The following is an 18426-nucleotide window of genomic DNA, read 5'->3' as shown; positions in this document are numbered from 1 at the left end:
GAATGTCTGGATCTGTGAAAGCTTTGATCATGTCTTTCAGGCAATTTCCATGGTGTATGGTTATACATTTTGTTGCTGTGATTGGAGGTGTCTGCTCCTGGGACTCAGAAATTCAGACTTTTTTCTCAGAAATTCTGACTTTTTTCTCAGAAATTCTGACTTTTTATCTCAGAAATTCTTACTTTTTATCTCAGAAATTCAGACTTTTTATCTCAGAAATTCAGACTTTTTGACTTTTTATCTCAGAAACTGACTTTTTATCTCAGAAATTCTGACTTTTTATCTCAGAAATTCTTACTTTTAATCTCAGAAACTCTGACTTTTTATCTCAGAAACTCTGACTTTTTATCTCAGAATATACCCCCCCCCCCTCGGGAAAAAAAAAACTTGTGTTGGTGGCCCTAATACTCTTCCGTAGGTCCCCTTACATCCATGCAATTATCACTGACTTTCAATAAACGTAATAATCATCTATCAGGAGCCAGGCAGGGGGAGCCAAATGCAGCAAAAACACACAACGATGAACTGATCCTGTCCCTTTAAATGACGCAGTGGGTACGTCGTCCTGCGTGAAGGTGTTCCAGGAAGTGTAAGACGACACGGGCCCCGTTCGATCCATCCTGACATGTAATAACACCATCTCCCTGTTCTCGGAGGACGTTTATGGGGGTCTAGTTTATGGGGGTCTACCGCTGACACTCTGGATCCATGGAGCCACAAGAGGAAAAGCCCATTATCTACACCATGGAGAACAAGCCGATTGTGACATGTGAGTGTTTAGTTTCATGGGTGTTGCGGTCGGATGTTCAGACGAGCTATTTGCAGCAGCTAAGCCTGCCTGGCTTGGCGGACCAGAGGATATGTATCAGCAGTAATGTCTGTCTGTGTTGTAAAAGTCAGATCAGCTTTTTCTCTCTGGACAGGACAGGTCGACACAGGCGCGATACACAACTAAAACGTTCGTCAGATTATCCACAACATGATCTAATCTAGCCGCCATTCCGTTCTTCTATGTATTGGATTGTATTTCAAGTTCACTATTATTAATATGGCCCTGATCTGATCTGATCTGATGGGAAAGATCATTTCTGTATGTCCCCTACTACGTCAGAGCTGCAGTTTCGGACAACCTGCTGTGCTTTTTATCATCACGAAAGAAAGAATGCACCTTTCTCCTGAGGATACAATGTACTAAGACATGTTTACCATAGCCACGGGTGTGTGTGTGTGTGTGTGTGTGTGTGTGTGTGTGTGTGTGTGTGTGTGTGTGTGTGTGTCTGTGTGTGTGTGTATATGTGTGTATAGTTTGTGTGTGTGTGTGTATTGTGTGTGTGTGTGTGTGTGTGTGTGTGTGTGTGTGTGTGTGTGTGTGTGTGTTTGTGTACTAGAACCCTTTCTCTCTATTGGTAGGCCTATCTCAAGTGAGCTTCTCAGAAAAAAGGTTATTTTAAGATTTGACCCTGACGGGGACCATGGTCTACTGTAGGCCTCCTCTGCTTTTAGGGATGAATCATTCGGTGTGAGGTGGAAATATTGAGCGATGGAATAAAGACAGGAGCGACTGTCTCCATGACAGGAATTGGGTCAGGAATGACCCACTGATTCTGATTGGTTTAGGATTAAAGTAGGGTGAAAAAAATAGTAGGTTTACTTGACCTCAATGGCCAGCTATTTGATATGGGTGTCTTTGCCAATGTCTTGTCGACTACAACAAACCGAAAAACATTCCCCGTTTGGGGGCTTTCTTCTTTTTTTTATTTGAGGAAATATCCTGCTGGGACTCACTGCAATGTAAGTCGCTTTGGATTAAAGCGTCAGCTAAATGGATTGTATTATTATTATTATTATTATTATTATTATTATTATTATTATTACTACTCAGTGGCGGACTCGGGCTGTTTGAAGGGCAGGGGCGAAAAGAAAAAAAGGGCACCTACTGCACAACATGGGACCCCATCAGTCAAGTTTAGACCATTGGAAGGGCAGCCAGTAGGGCACATCTTCTAATTTTGCCACTCAAAGGGGCACTTAAGTGCAAAGTTTTTCAACTGTGGGGGCACATGGTCATGTTTAGACCATTGGAGGAGCACCAATAGGGCACTTCGTCTAATTTTCGCCACTCAAAAGGGCATTTTTGACACTCAAAAGGGCACTTAAGACAGACGTTTTTCAACCGTGGGGGCACCAGGAGGGGCGGTTGCCCCCCCTGCCCCCCCCCCCCCCCCCCCCTGAGTCTGCCAGTGTTACTACTACTACCCTGGGGCTGGTTATAGCCTACCCAGTCACCTCCATTGTGGCAGTCCAAGAAGAAAACCTCACTGTCTTTTTTGTGGACTTTGTAGGCCTCTTTTTGTGGACTCTTTGTAGGCTAGTCTTTATGAGGAACCTTTGGGTCCTTCCTGAGCTGTCCTGCTCCTATAGGCAAGGCCTATCCTACGATAGACTGGTGGATTTATACAACCTTCACTTGGCTTGCTGAGTAGCTAGGCATATAGGCCAAAGTCTCAGGTTTATGGTGCGTGACACACCTAGCATACGGGCTTACGGCCGGGACACACCGGGCGCCTGTGTACACGCAGCGCGTGTGCGTGGCGGAACTGCTGTGGCTCTCACGCTTGCGGCTTCCACGCGCTTGCGGCTTCCTACTGGCTGCGGCTGTGGCGCAGGAGGTAGAGGAGCCGCCGTCTAATGATCGCAAGGTTGGCAGATCGGCGGTTCGAGCCCCGGCTGGCCACACGTCAAAGTGTCCTTGGGCAAGACACTGAACCCCAAATTGCTCCCAGTGAGCGGGCCGGCGCCTTGCATGGCAGCTTGGCCGCCATGTGTGTGTGAACAGGTGAATGAGAGGCCGTTGTAAAGCGCTTTGGATAAAGGCGCTATATAAGTGCAGTTCATTTACCGGCTCTGCGGCTCTAACTGCGGAGCTGCTACTGCCAGTCCTATCTTTGTACATTGAGATTTGCCTTTGTGAATCCGGCACGCAGAGAAAATAGGCAAGAGTCCGACTCTCTAGCTGGCGTGACGCGGCAGCCAGCGTGAGACATGGCACGTGCCCTGTATGGCTGCTCTAACCCGTTAACATGGGCAGTGCCCTGTATGGCTGCTCTAACCCATTAACATGGGCAGCGAAACGAAAAGCGAACGCGCTGCTGATGTTGCCACTTGCGGTGTAAACCGACCCGTAGAGTTGTAGAGGCCTGTGGCTGCTGGCATTCGAAGAAACATGACATTTTCTGGTCTGGTTAGGGGTAGTGGTGGACTAGTGAGTTGGACTGGTGATCAGAAGGGCATGAGTTCAAATCCCATCTGGGAACACACCACCACTAGTGTGCCCTTGAGTAAGGCACTTAGCCCAAAGTTACTCCAGGGAGACTGTTCGTATAATAATGTTTGTATAAGTCGCTTTGGATAAAAAGCATCTGCTAGGCCTAAATGGTTAAAATGTTCCCATTGCATGTGTTCATCCACCCAATTTTGGAATAGACCCCTTGTAAGTCTTGGGTGACACATTACCCTTCATGTTTCAGTCCTGCCCCTGAAGGAATGTTATCCTTGTTGTCAAGTTTATGCAATATCGTCATCTTACTGTACAGCACACCCACTGCTAAGCATTTGTGTCTCACTGTCAAATTCCTGAACAGGTGTTGCTCTACCCTCTCCAACCCGTCCCCCTTTCACCTAACCACACAGGGAGAGTTTGGTTTGGGGGGGGGGGGGGGGGTCTGTGTGTGTGTGTGTGTGTGTGTGTGTGTGTGTGGTGGTGGTGGTGGTAAGGTACCCCGCTGTCATGTCAGTAAGATTTCAACACCTGTGCTTGGGAACTTAAGGAGAGAGAAAGTGGGGGTGACAGCCAGCAGGGCTTCCCAGGGCTAAAGGACTCTCAGTCTCTACAGTACACTACTGATCCAAACCGAGCTGTGCTGTGCTGTGCTGTGTTGTGTTGTGCTGTACAATAAGCCTGCCGCAATAATAAGACTCTTCCGGCTGGCTCGATCAAGGTGAGAGTCAAGCTGGGGGATGTTAAATCATCCTGGACTGTACTGTATAAGAATACATTTTATTTGTAAAGCACTTTACATAAAGAATCTCAAAGTGCTCCAATTAAAAACAAGAAGATAAAACAATATAACATTTTCAATTCAAAAAAGCTAATAAAAGGCTCTATTAAAAAGGTAGGTTTTAAGGCCTCGTTTAAAAGCATCCACAGACTGCGGTGCCCTTAGGTGGGCAGGGAGAGCATTCCACAGCCTGGCAGCAGCCGAGCAGAAGGCCCGATCTCCCCATGGTGCGGAGCTTGGTCCTGGGGGTCTTGAGGAGGTTGGTGGCAGTAGAACGGAGGGTGCGTGAGGAGGTCTGAGGGGTATGGAGGAGTTCCTTGAGGTAGGGGGGGGGGGGCAGTTCCATGGATGCACTGGTGGGTGAGGAGGGAGACCTTGAATTCAATTCTGAGGGAGACGGGGTATAATGTTTTCAGACACTGTCTTTATGTCCTACTTTTATTTTTTATTTTATTCTATTATTCAATTGTCACTTTATTTTGTTGTTTGTTTGTTTGTGGTGTGAGCTGCTGTTCATTTCCCCTCAGGGATCAACACAGTGTCTCTCTATCCCTCCATCTCTCCATCCCTCCATCTCTCTATTTCTCCATCGGTGGGGTTACGCATCCACCATAGTTGATGTGGCTGTGCTGGAAAGGCCTGTGTGAAAGTGAAAGTGGTTGGTGTGGGTGGACTTGGCCTTGTGTGGAAAGCTCCTGTAATGTGGACGCCAGTTCGTGGAGCGGTGTATGCACATCCAGTGTGACGCAGGCTATTTGAAATGGAGACATTTACACATCATACAGTGTTGATGGGTACTTATTGGGTGACATAGGATTAACTGTTCCGTTCATCTCCCTCTACCCCTTCTCCCTCTACCCTTTCTCCCTCCCTCCCTGTCCCTTTCCTTTCTCACCCCCCCCCCCACTCTCCCACCCTCCCCCAATCAGGTGCTGGGGACCAGGCCCTGTTCACCTCTCTCTACACCCCATTGGCTCAGCAGCTTCCCAGGGAACCAATGGAGTGGAGGAGGTAAGTGCTGAATTGGGCATAGCAGGAAACGGTTGAACGTTGTTTTGCTGGAGGTGATTCTCCCGTTGGAGACGAGTGACGTGTTAGTACTACGGTGTGACTGACCTCCCAATCCACCATTAGAAATGCAACACTGGATGTACTCTCAATTTTCAGAGGCGGTAGTCATACCCTAACCCTAACCCTATCCACTGTTGGTCTACTGGACTATGAATTAGATTAGATTAGATTAGATTCAACTTAATTGTCATTGCAAGTACTTCGACAACAAAATGCAGTTTAGCATCGAAAGTGGAAATAATGGTATTGTAGTATAGTAGTATGAATAGTAAATATAAAGTGAATATACATGAGAATGATATGTACAGTTATGAGATCAATATCAATATGATATGTACACTTATGAAATGAAAAAGTACAATATGATATGTACAGAGTAAAGGTAATAGGCAATAGGTGGCGTAGTGCAAAAGACATGATAATGTAGGTATGTATGGTGTTACAGTAGAAAGCGTTAGAGTGAGTATAAATGCTATGACGTGGGTGACGGTAGCCTAGAGGTTAGAGAGGCTGGCTTGAGCAAGGCACTTAACCCCTCATTGCTCCAGGGGAGCTGAATATGTCTGACCCTGTGACTAGACAGGGTTCCCGCGCTGGTCTTAAAAAGCTTTTAAGTCTAAAATCCAGCAATCTGACCTACAAGGCCTAAAAAGGTCTCAAATGTATGTTATTAGGTCAAAAAAAGAGGTGCTAGGTCTTAAAAACGAGATTAGCTTCTCCTGCAAGGAAATCAGTCCGACCACATCTACTTAAGCGGAAATTAATCAAGCTAGAAACCAAAAAATGCCAATTCGCTGCCCCTGGGAGAAATGATTGGCGAATAAAGCTCTCATGGCAGTGAAATCCCTAATTTCATAACCTCGAGGATGACAAAAAGCTATCATATGGTGTCGCGAATAGGTCTTATATCCAAAGAGGTCTAAAAAAGGTCTAAAAAGGTCTTAGATATTTGACTTGTTGAAACTTGTAGGAACCCTGTGACTAGAGCAAAATACAAAATCCCAACAATTGACTGATGAGTTGCATGGCAATAAAACAAAACAAAAAGAGTAATTCTCTCATTATCTGTGCGTACGCACGCCTAAACTCTCCCGTTGTCATTCTTGTCTCCTGTCTACAGGACGTACGGGCGTGCCCCCAAGATGATCCACCTGGAGGCCAACTTTGTCCAGTTCAAAGAGGAGCTCCTCCCTAAGGAGGGAAACCGAGCTCTGCTCACCTTCCCCTTCCTGCACGTCTACTGGACCGACTGCTGCGTGAGTGAACTCTCTAGGGCCGACCAATTCGTGACGTTAGAATTATACGGTTCTATCTCCATTTTTGTCAAAATAGATTTGTTTACATAATCTGATCCATTAGGTATTTATTAATGCCTGTGTGTTGTTGACATTTTTGAGTTAGTAATTTATAAAATACAAAGGTTCCATCTCACAAAACATAATGGAATGTAAAAACTTTGACGCTCAATATCTCTGAACTACAATATCTTCTAGAACCTCTAGAAATTCTAAGCTCACGAATTCCCTACAACCTCCCTAGAACACACACACACACACACACACAAACACATGCACACACACACACACACGCACGCACACTCATGTGCACGCTTATTCCTGTGAAGAAGCAGGCAAAGGGTTCGACCTTTGACGCTTGTCTTTAATTAATCGAGGCTGTCGAACCAGGCTGAGAGAGTAGCGTACGAAAGGGTCCCATGAACCACGTGGCAGAAGGGTTCGAAGCTTCTGAGCTTGTGGCTCATTCTGGACTTAGTACTTTGGGTTGTGTCTGAGAATTCATTCAGCTCTCCTATTAAGTGTTTGTTCCCCCTAGCAAGTCTGTACTACTCACCTGTTCTCTGTGTGTTCAGTGTGTGTGTTCAGTGTGTGTTTGTGTGTGTGTGTGTGTTCAGTGTGTGTATTCAGTGTGTGTATTCAGTGTGTGTGTTCAGTGAGGAGAAGGTTGAGTTCAGTGGCGTCGAACACAGAGGAACAGGAACATTCCGGGTGATTGATGATCTTTGGCAAAGAGAAGGCTCATTTGTTTAAGGAAGTGCAGTCAGCGACTCGTGACCGACATGGGGGGGGGACGTCGTTGCATAAGGGATATTCTGCAGGCTTGTGCAGGATAAGTAGGTTAGCCCCGGCTCATTAAAAACCCCGGCGACGGTTTTTGTTTCCGAGGCCTTAAATGATCCGGGTGTTATCTATCTGTCGCCTAGACGAGACTCCACCAACATTAATCCACAGACATTCATTCAGGCCTTTGACATGAATGTGAGTGGTGACGGCAGGGTTTCCGTTAGAAAAATTTGCCGTCGGACATCGTGTCCGGGAAGAATTCGATTTACCGGACAAACGTGATATATTCCGGTCATCATATTAAAATATAATATTTTTTTTTTTTTTCAAAATCATATTTTTTTTCTTCTCCAAATCTAATATAGCTGTTTGTCGCGGTGATTACTGTTGTGTAGCGGCCTATATATGCCATTTAATGTCTATTTCTCATCCGATACGATTAGATGCGAGCTATATAATATATAATAATATAACATGATTTGACGCATGCGCGCTATGCCATGCGTCAAATCCAGCGCTGAACGGGTCCAGCGCTGAACGGGCGCCTCACTGGGAACTGAACAGACAGCATCGATCAATGAACGGACTCCACATTACGTTAACTGAAGTTTGTTAAATTGTTTGGGATTAATGTGAGTTTTCTATTTTCTCTTTACAGTTTTACCCTTTTTTTTAAAAAATCAATAAAACAACGTCATTTCTATAAGTCTCGCTGGTTGGGAAGGCATTTCGTTTAGCTCGGAAGTATGACAATGGGAAGAACATAACTGTTTGTTGAGAAACAATTGATAGGCAGTCTGGGATACGTATATAAAGAAATACCACAATGTCTAGATGTATAACATTTTATTGAACAGTAACAGTGCAAGCATGTAGGCTACGGGGAACAGGGATTTTGGTCAGTAGGTCCTTTGTACAGAGGGCGTTTCTCTCCGACAACGCGTTCCCAGGTACCATGGAAGTCAGACTTGAAGTGGCTTTGCTTGATTTCCATCACAGATTCAAGGATTGAAACACTGATGAAAATAGGGAGTAATAGTGATGGGATTATCTTAGATTATTTTAGATTAGATTAGATTAGGTGAGATTCAACTTTATTGTCATTGCAGAGTACAAGTACCAGACAACAAAATGCAGTTTAGCATCTAACCAGAAGTGCAAATAGTGATATAAAAACAAACACTTAACTTTCGGGGAAACTGCTAAAATAAAATAAATTAAATTAATTAAAAAAGAAAGCGACTATTAGCACCGCCGAATGACAACAAACGTATGAGTAATGAGTAAAACAATGTCACTTTTATAGTATGTTGTTTAATTTGCCGTTCGGTCGCCATGGCTCTGGTGTGTGTAGCAGCTTCAGCTAGCTGGCTGGAAACTTCTAGGGGTGCGTTCGTAAACACGCTCTGAGAGCGCCGGAGCGCACGCTGGCTTCGATGTCACAGAGCGACCGAGTCGTTCGATTGGACGAGAGGCGTTCCGCGAGTGCTGATCGGATTTCCAGAGCGTGTTTACGAACGCACCCAGCCAGCTTTAGCGAATTGTATTCAAAGGGAATTATTTTCACCGGACAATATGTCCGACGACTTTTCCATTTGTCGGACTTCACCAAATTTTACCGGACAAAGACCGGTAATTGCCGGTTAACGGAAACCCAGGGTGACGGGTGTCGTCAACGTGCTAAATATAGCCCGCTGTGGCAGGGTTGGTAGTGTTTGCAGTTGTACCCTCCTCTCATGTCCTGCCGTGGAGAGGGAGTTACTGTGAAGGCCGATTATGTGAAACTATTTGAATTCTCTTTATAGGTTGTGAGTTGTAAGTCGCACACAGAAACATCTTATTACACCGAATAAGGGCTTTCAACTGATTGTCACTGAGCCTGTATAAACACACCTTTCTCTCTCTCTCTCTCTCTCTCTCTCTCTCTCTCTCTCTCTGTGTGTGTCTGTGTGTGTGTGTGTCCGTGTCCGTGTGTGTGTCTGTGTCTGTGTCTGTGTCTGTGTCTGTGTGTGCGTGTGCGTGTGTGTGTGTGTGTGTGTGTGTGTGTGTGTGTGCGTGTGTCGACCCTCCAGGACACGGAGGTGTACAAGGCGTCAGTGAAGGAGGACCTGATGAAGTGGCAGACCAGCCTGCGGCTCCACGGCTCGGCCGATTGGGTCATCGTCGTCGTGGAGACCAGCGACGCCAAGAAGAAGAACAAGACCAACATCCTGCCCCGGTCGTCCTTGGTGGACAAGATCCGCAACGACTTCTGTAACAAGCAGAGCGACCGGTGAGGCGCCATTCAGCCACGGAGGCCGGCGGAGGGAGGGATCGGAGGACGGGCTCATCGCGTCAGATTCCATTTAGATTAGAGTCAACTTTATTGTCATCGCAGAGAGTACAAGTACCAGACAACGAAATGCAGTCAATGTTTCCGTCACAATGAGCCCGTCCCCCCGATTTCTCCCTCCACCGGTATGACCGTGTCCCACCTGACTAGGTAGATACGCCCGGCCACTGACTGATACATACACTGTATGTGACGGCAACTGGTGAAACCGGGAAACAAGTCGGTAACCAATCAAATTGTTCTGAACTTTTTGTTATAAGGAGATGTCCTCCTCAGTCAGGTTGCCGGAGATGATATCGATGACTCAGAGAGAAGATTCTGTCATTATTATCATACTTTTATGGTTCTTTTTTTTTGTTTTGTTTTCTGAGTGGGGCAGTCCCACTCATATTTTTCTTTTTTATTGACAGTTACAGTGAAGATTTAGACAGGAAGGATGGGTGAGAGAGAGAGGAGGGATGACATGCAGGATATGTCCCCGGCCGGAATCGAACCGGGGACCCTGCGGTTACATGGTCAGCGCTTAACCCGCTACGCCACCTAAGCGCCCCAATTTTATGGTTCTTTAATCCTCTGTATAGATGTTTATACGGCAGCATGCTCTGTTATTTGTGTGGCTGCGGCAGTCTGAAGCCGAGCGAAGTATTAAAGAAGTCGTCTCCCTTTATACTAGTTCACAGAGAGAACGTCTGTCTGTCGTAACTTCCAATATTGACATTGGTTCCTTACATGGCTCTATCCTATGGAAGTCTAGTCCAATCAGATGTGTTCTGACTCATTGCTGACCATTTACGCTTGACCACTAGGCAAGGCTATATCCTAGTCTGGCTCTGTTACTTGACCTAATCTATATATGGACCAGCTCCTAAAGGTGTAGCATGTCTTGTTTACGTGTCCTTGGTGGCTGAAAGTGGGCATGTTATCTGTCCTGAATATGTATTACTTAGGATTATAACAATTTCTGATCCCCCAAAAACACCCACTATCACTTTTATTCTGAAGAATTCTGTAAATAAATTGTTGAAAATCAATGACACACTCGCTAGTCAAGCCAGAATCATTGCAATGCAATGGATTCGGTGAGTGAATCCCCACTACTACCTAGTTAACTAGTGTGTCAATGTTGACATTTTATTTGAAATTGATTCCAACGACTTGTTCCCGGGTTTCACCAGCTGCTGTCACATTATACAACAGCACATCTTAAAGGTGTGCACCTGCATGGTAGGAGGAGGATATTTCCGGGCCCTTCTGGTCAGGTGTTCATGTTTACCTGAGCAAACACACTTTATTGACTTAAGCAGAGAGAGATAAGAGCGGTTAACTTCCACTGCTTCACGTCGTGCTCTGGAGGACATTCCTTCACACTCACTCTTTCCCCTCCTTCTCTCGCTCTCTCCTTCCGCCTCTCCCTCTCTCTCTTCTTCCGTCTCCCTCCCTCCTCTGTTCTCTAAACCCTCCCTCCCTCCTGTTCTCTCTTTCTCTCCTTCTGTCCCCCCCCCCCCCCACCCTCCTCTGTTCTCTCTCTCCTTTTGTCTCTCGCTCCCTCCTGTTCTCTCTCTCTCTCTCCCTCCCTCCCTCCCGCCTCTGTTCTCCCTCCCTCCCTCCCTCCCTCTCCCTCTATCAGGTGTGTGGTTCTGTCGGACCCTCTGAAGGACTCTTCGCGGTCCCAGGAGTCGTGGGGTTCCTTCCTGCTGAAGCTGCGGACCCTCCTCCTCATGTCCTTCACTAAGAACCTGGGCCGCTTCGAAGACGACATGAGGACGCTCCGGGAGAAACGCACGCAGCCTGGCTGGAGCTTCTGTGAATACTTCATGGTCCAGGTGTGTGTGTGTGTGTGTGCGTGTGTGCGTGTGTGTGTGTGTGTGTATGTGTGTGTGTGTGTGTGTGTGTCTGTGTCTGTGTCTGTGTCTGTGTCTGTGTCTGTGTGTGTCTGGACAGAGAGACTTGTGACTGGTCCGTGCTCACAATTTCCCTGCATTCTGTGAGGAAGTGTTTGGCGTGTATTAAGTTTGTGTGTGTGTGTGTGTGTGCGTGTATGTGTGTGTGTGTGTGTGCGTGTGCGTGTGTGTGTGCGTGCAGGAGGAGCTGGCGTTTGTGTTCGAGATGCTGCAGCAGTTTGAGGACGCTCTGGTCCAGTACGACGAGCTGGACGCTCTCTTCACTCAGTACGTCCTCAACTTCGGGGCTGGAGGTACGGTCGCCATTACACTGGCTTACACACTGGCTTACACGCTGGCTTACACGCTTCACTCTCTGTGGTGTTTCATATTACATCTTCAACAACAAAGAAGTGCATTCAAGCTGCTCAGTAACTCTGACACCAAGTTGGGGAGGAGATGGTCCATATGGTGTGTGTGTGTGTGTGTGTGTGTGTGTGTGTATATATTTCCTCCACCGCAAGTAGTTTGAACTGGTAAGAAACCAACTGTATTTCAGCATCATTAATTGTATGCACTCACTGCAACGTAAGTCACTTTGGATAAAAGCGTCAGCTAAATGGCATTTATTGTTGTTGTTGTTGTTGTTGTTGTTGTTGTTGTTGTGTCTCAGTTGATGTAAACGGGCTGATTCCTCTCCTCCCCTCCCCTCCCCTCCCCTCCCCCTCGTGTCCCAGATGGGGCTAACTGGCTGGGCTCGTTCTGCGCCCCGGTGCGGGGCTGGAGCGGGCTGCTCCTCCGCCGGCCCATCGACATGGAGAAGCGGGACGGGATCCAGAAGGGCGAGGCCAGCCTGCTGGACCTGCGGAGCTACCTGTTCTCCCGCCAGTGCACCCTGCTCATCTTCCTGCAGCGGCCCTGGGAGGTGACGCAGAGAGCCCTGGAGCTGCTGCACACCTGCGTCCAGGAGCTCCACCTGCTGGAGGTGCGCACGCACACACACGCACACGCGCACACACACACACACGTACACACACACGCATAGATACACACGCATTCATACATATACACACACACACGCACATAGATACACATGCATGCATACATATACGCACACACACGCATAGATACACAAGCATGCATACATATACACACACACGGATGCACACACACACACACACACACACACACACACACACACACACACACACATACATACATATACAGTGCATCCGGAATCAAAATCAAATCAGAAAGTATTCACACCCCTTGTTACAGCCTTATTCCAAAATGGATTAAATTAAAAATTAAAAAATCTAAATTCATGCACAGACATTTTCAGATCTCTCCAGAGATGTTCAAGTCTGGGCCTCTGGCTGGGCCACTCAAGGATCACAGACTTGTCCTGAAGCCACGTGTGGTGTGTGTGTGTGTGTGTGTGTGTGTGTGTGTGTGTGTGTGTGTGTGTGTGTGTGTGGGTGTGTGTGTGTGTGTGTGTGTGTGTGTGTGTGTGTGTGTGTGTGTGTGGGTGTGTGGTGTGTGGTGTGTGGTGTGTGGTGTGTGGTGTGTGGTGTGTGTGTGTGTGTACATTGCTCTATCTTGATGTCGCTGACCTTGTTGTGGTTGTGTAGGTGTCTGTCCTGCAGGGGGCGCTGGACTGCTGGGTGTTCCTCAGCTGTCTGGAGGTTCTGCACAGGATAGAAGGCTGCTGTGACCAGGCCCAGCTGGAGGCCAACTGCTGCCACACTGTCGGGCTGTGGAGCTACGCTACTGACAAGGTACACACACCACACACACACACACACACACTACACACACACACCACACACACACACACACACACACACACACACCACACACACCACACACACACACACACCACACACACACCACACACCACACACACACACACACACACACACACACACACACACACACACACACACACACACTGTAGGGCTGTGGAGCTATGCTACACATACACACACACACACACACACACACACCACACACACACTGTAGGGCTGTGGAGCTATGCTACACATACACACACACACACACACACACACCACACACACACTCTCTCTCTCTCTGTAGAGCTACACCACAGGGAAGCAGAACACTGGAAATAAGTGCCTATGTATTGTGAACGTTTCCTAATTTCCATCTAATTCTCCATCTCTTACTTTCCCTCTCTCCTCCCTCTCTCCTCCCTCCCTCCCTCTCTCCCCTCTCTCCCCTCTCTCTCCTCCCTCTCTCTCCTATCTCCTGGCAGCTGAAGTCCCTAGGCTACCTCTGTGGCCTGGTGTCAGAGAAGGGACCCGACTCTGAGGACCTGAACAGAACCGTGGACCTGCTGGCTGGGCTGGGAGACGAGAGGCCTGAGACTGGTAAGCAGGGAGGCAGACAGGCAGGTTGTCATGGAGGCAGACAGCAGGTTGTCACGGAGGAGTGTCACATGTCTACTAGTAAACCAGGTTGAGTTTCATTGGAAACACATCAGCTTATCAGAGTGTCTCGGTGGATCCAGACTATGAAACAGAATCATTTGATATATTTCTGTCTTAACCTCGTCTCCTCTCCTCTCCTCTCCTCTCCCCTCCCCTCCCCTCCTCTCCTCTCCCCTCCTCTCCCCTCCCCTCCTCTCCTCTCCCCTCCCTTCCTCTCCCCTCCCCTCCCCTCCCCTCCTCTCCCCTCCCCTCCCCTCCTCTCCCCTCCCCTCCCCTCCCCTCCTCTCCCCTCCCCTCCTCTCCCTCTCCTCTCCCCCAGCCAACAGTTTACAGAGCCCGTATAAGAAGCTCAAAGAGGCCTTGTCATCTGTGGAAGCCTTTGAGAGACACTACCTTGTAAGTTTCAGACGTTCCACGACTGTTTGTTTTCAAAACATTCCCTTGGTATTTGTGTGTTAGCTTGAGGCCAGGAAACTTCCGGTTCACCTCTCCTTCTTACGCCCCTCCTCCTTTCCTCTATCTCCTCCTCCTTTCCTCTTTCTCCTCCTCCTTTCCTCCATCTGTCAGGAGCTGTCTCACGCTGCTATGGAGATGTACCAGGCCATAGACAGGACCAGGTCGGCCCGGTTGGTGGGGAAGAGCCTGGCAGAGTTCTACATGTAAGATAGACGGTCACATTTAGGATCCGACTTTCTCACTAGACGGTCACATTTAGGATCCATCTTTCTCACTAGATGGTCAAATATAGGATCCATCTTTCTCACTAATTGTTCAAATTTAGGATCCATCTTTCTCACTAATTGGTCAAATTTAGGATCCATCTTTCTCACTCGATGGTCAAATATAGGATCCGACTTTCTCACATTTTTTTTAATTCGTAATTTCCAAAAGGGTTTTGTGCTAGCTTGAACTCATGACGTGTGTGTGTGTGTGACTGTGTGTGTGTGATGTGATGTGTGTGTCTGTGTGTGATGTGTGTGTGTGGTGCAGGAGGAAGGGAGACCCCGAGCGGGCGGAGGTCTTCTTGCAGGACGCCCTGAGGTCGTACGTGTCAGAGGGGTGGAGCCTACCAGTGACTCACACCAGGAAGCAGATCGCAGAGTGTCAGAAACTGTTGAGGCAGACAGAAGAGTATCCTTCACTGGTCAAACTAGACATAACCTCTGACCTCACAAGAGAGTGTTTTAGTTATCCAATGGCTTCTTGATAGAAGAGATTGCTATCTCAATGGGTCTCACCTTGTTGGATCAAAACCTTATTTTACAGGGTACGTTGAATTGAGAACAAAATGATCTGTTGCAGCAATGCCCCGTGGAAGAATAAAAGAGCTTTTGCTTGCTCCACTGGCTCCTAGTTTCCTTGACTACCCGCCCTAGTTACCTACAGACCAGTGCCTTGCTAGCAGGGGACGCCAATCTAACCAACGAGGAGAGAAAGCACTTCTGTCAGGAGATCATGACCTTTGCCAGCCAATCGGCAGACAACAAAGGTATACAAACCGTCAGAGTAGATTCTGTTACGTCGGTCAATACTGTTTTGTTTATGTTTACGGAGACGGGAATCGTTTGTCATCGATTCACTGTCATATAAATCAATCGTGTCAAACTGTGGTTTTATCGTAGGATTCTTTGCATTGAACTGCTCTCTAAAACCTCTGTCGCGTTCCCCCCCCCCACAGCCCAGAAGGTGGCGCTGAGTATGAGCGCGTTCGCTCAACTCACCCGGCTTCAGTTCCTCCCGGCGACGGCCACGGTTCACTCCGGCGCCGCCCTGCAGGTGGAGCTGAGCATGCGCAGCCTGATGCCCGTGCCCGTGCGTCTGGAGCAGCTGGCCGCCAGCGTCCACTTCAGCCTGGAGCAGAAAGGAGGGGCGAGCCGAGACGTCCACCTCCTCCGGGCCAGGGGCAAACAGAGACAAGCCCACCCGGGGACGGTGCACTTCTCCCTGGACAACCCCTCCTCCTCCGGGGGGGCGCCCTCCTCTTCCTCCTCCTCCGCGGCCCACGGCCCTTCCCCCGAGCTGGACGAGGTCCAGGACCGCAGCCCCTCGGACAACTCGCTCACCTCCGCGGGCATGGTGTGCAGGAACACCCACCTGGTCATGCGTCGCCACGACAGCGGCTCGTCGCCGGACACGCCCAACTGCGTCAGCCCCACCCCCGTCGCCCTGGACGACGGGGCGCAGATGCTGAAGACGGACGACGTGACGCTGTTGCCGGGCGACAACAGCATCCTCTTCAGCGCGCCGGTAAGACCGCCGCCCGCCACTGTCGTTCGTGTCCGGGTTACAGGGCGACGGCACCGGCGTACCGACGTCCGTTAACCTCTCAATGTCTGTCCTCTCCCTGTCCCTCCACCATCCCTTTCTCTCTCTCTCTCTCTCTCTATTTGCCCCCCATCCCTTTCTTCATCTCTCTCCATGTTCTTTCTCTCTCTCCCTGCTCTCTCTCTCTCTCTCTCCATGCTCTCTCTCTCCATGTTCTTTCTCTTTCTCTCTCTCTCTCTCCATGTTCTTTCTCTCTCTCTCTCTCTCTCTCTCTCTCCATGTTCTTTCTCTTTCTCTCTCTCTCTCTCTCCATGTTCTTTCTCTCTCTCTCTCTCTCTCTCTCCATGCTCTCTCCCTGCTCTCTCTCTCTCCATGTTCTTTCTCTCTCTCCCTGCCCCCCCCCTCCCCTATGTAGAGTGGAGAGCCGGGCACCTACACACTGCGTCAGCTGTGTGCCACGGTGGGGCAGGTCCAGTTTGTTCTGCCTCACATCTACCCTCTGGTCCAGTACGAGGTCTACTCCCAGGAACCACAGCTCACAGTGGAACCACTCACAGGTCTGAACACGTGTGTGTGTGTGTGTGTGTGTGTGTGTGTGTGCGACTGTGTGCGCGCATACTGTGTGCGCAACTTTGCTGATTTGTATTATACCCCAAGTGTTTGATAGTGTTCATTATTAAGGTTACTCTCTGTGTGTGTGTGTGTGTGTGTGTGTGTGTGTGTCTGTGTCTGTGTCTGTGTGTGTCTGTGTGTGTCTCTGTGTGTGTGTCTTCCAGAGCCCCTGCTGGCAGGCCTGCCCCAGAGGGTAAAGGTCACAGTGCAGACGGGTCACTACACTGTGAAGAAGGGCGACGCCCTACAGCTCAGCAACACAGACAGCATGCCCATCCTGCCCACCTCCTCCTCCTCTTCCTCCTGCCCTGCAACCATCTACTGCAACAGCACCGCAGGTCCATCTCTCTCTCACACACACACACACACACACACACACACACATTGCTCAAAATCAATTAATGATAGAGCACATGTAACAAAATGAAGACTTATACTCTTTCTCTCTCTCTCTCTCTCTTACTCCCCCCCGCACCCCCCTCCAGAGCGCGTGGAGGAGACGGTCCTGTCCATCCAGTCTTCTGAGCGGGTGACTAGTATCTGTCTGCCCCCCACCCCTCCATACCACAGTCTGGAGTTCCAGCTGGAGGTGCTGTGTCTCCTCCCCTCTGGCCTGGACAGGAACGACAACCAGAGGCTGACCAACGGGGAGTTGCCCCACCGCCCCCCCTCCAGGCCCAGGAGCTACAGCCAGCCGGACAGCCCCATGGCCGTCATCGACCAGAAGGTAGCCCAAACAAACTTTGAGTGGGCACTGGGCTGTCCCTCTTCTATTTATTTTTTATTTTGGGGGGGATAGAGATAGTGTAGAAAGTAAGGAGGAGAGGGTATGTCAGCAAGGGCATGGGCCCGGATTCAAACCCATGCCGACATGGGCATAATGTAGACATAACTGTAGGCTATGGTGCTAGACCACTGGACCACCCCAGGCCACGTCATTTCTACTTAACACACCAACTGCCACAGAATTCCAGAACCCTCACCACCTACTTTTTGATTGGTTACAACATGTAGCATTTTAATTTATGGGGACTTTATTCACCCTCTGCACCAAATGGGGACGGAGCCTTCAGCGTGGCCGCACCTACCCTCTGGAACTCCCTCCCCGTAGTGATCCGCAACGCCCCCACCCTGGACTCCTTCAAATTAGCGCTTAAAACACGTCTGTTCACCAAGGCCTTTGGCCCCTAGTCAATGTTTCAGTTTTGCTTTGTTTGTTTTCTGTTTTGTCTGTCTGATCATTTCCCTTTAGAATTGTAAAGCGTCCTTGTTTTTTTTGAAAGGCGCTATAGAAATTAAAGTTATTATTATTATTATTATTATTATTAAATGAGTTAAAAGCGTTAACCCAGCGTTCCATGTCCTGGAACATGATTACAGGACACATTTCAACTTTCTTTCTGTTTTAAGAGAGCTTCCCTGGCACTTGTTTCTGTGTTCCCCATCTCTCCTCAGATCTCCATAGACTGTCCCTGGACCATATACTCTACCCTCATATCCCTCACTTTCTCCATCCCCTTTAAGACCAAACACTCACTGCTCTCGGCAGGAGACAGGTAAGCTTCCATAGTACACCCCCCCCTTTAAGACCAAACATCCACCAGCTATCAGTGAGTTAACATCTGTCAACTTTGCCTATGACTTTGTGATAACGTTATTCCATCTTCCCCTATTTGA

The 18426-nt window shown here is 48.6% G+C and overlaps 1 protein-coding gene across 1 annotated transcript in view; it reads left to right on the top strand.

The window, feature by feature from the left end:
• The first annotated feature begins 668 nt into the window (after positions 1-668).
• trappc10 (trafficking protein particle complex subunit 10) overlaps positions 669-18426 on the top strand; it is a 21179-nt gene continuing 3421 nt past the window's right edge. Inside the window, exons 1-18 of the mRNA XM_080536455.1 lie at positions 669-769; positions 4988-5069; positions 6250-6385; positions 9283-9482; positions 11170-11365; positions 11625-11736; positions 12160-12407; positions 13054-13200; positions 13698-13812; positions 14192-14268; positions 14440-14531; positions 14863-15003; positions 15249-15361; positions 15551-16119; positions 16553-16694; positions 16914-17087; positions 17235-17476; positions 18205-18305. Of these exons, the coding sequence (XP_080392581.1) occupies positions 709-769; positions 4988-5069; positions 6250-6385; positions 9283-9482; positions 11170-11365; positions 11625-11736; positions 12160-12407; positions 13054-13200; positions 13698-13812; positions 14192-14268; positions 14440-14531; positions 14863-15003; positions 15249-15361; positions 15551-16119; positions 16553-16694; positions 16914-17087; positions 17235-17476; positions 18205-18305 (2948 nt within the window). The 5' untranslated portion in view covers positions 669-708. The remainder of the gene's footprint in view (positions 770-4987; positions 5070-6249; positions 6386-9282; positions 9483-11169; positions 11366-11624; positions 11737-12159; positions 12408-13053; positions 13201-13697; positions 13813-14191; positions 14269-14439; positions 14532-14862; positions 15004-15248; positions 15362-15550; positions 16120-16552; positions 16695-16913; positions 17088-17234; positions 17477-18204; positions 18306-18426) is intronic.

The sequence above is a fragment of the Nansenia antarctica genome (assembly GCF_963989245.1).
Source record: "Nansenia antarctica genome assembly, chromosome: 7".
Lineage (NCBI taxonomy): Eukaryota > Metazoa > Chordata > Actinopteri > Argentiniformes > Microstomatidae > Nansenia > Nansenia antarctica.
The sequence above is the reverse complement of the archived record's forward strand: the minus strand, read 5'-3'. Positions and strand labels throughout refer to the sequence as shown.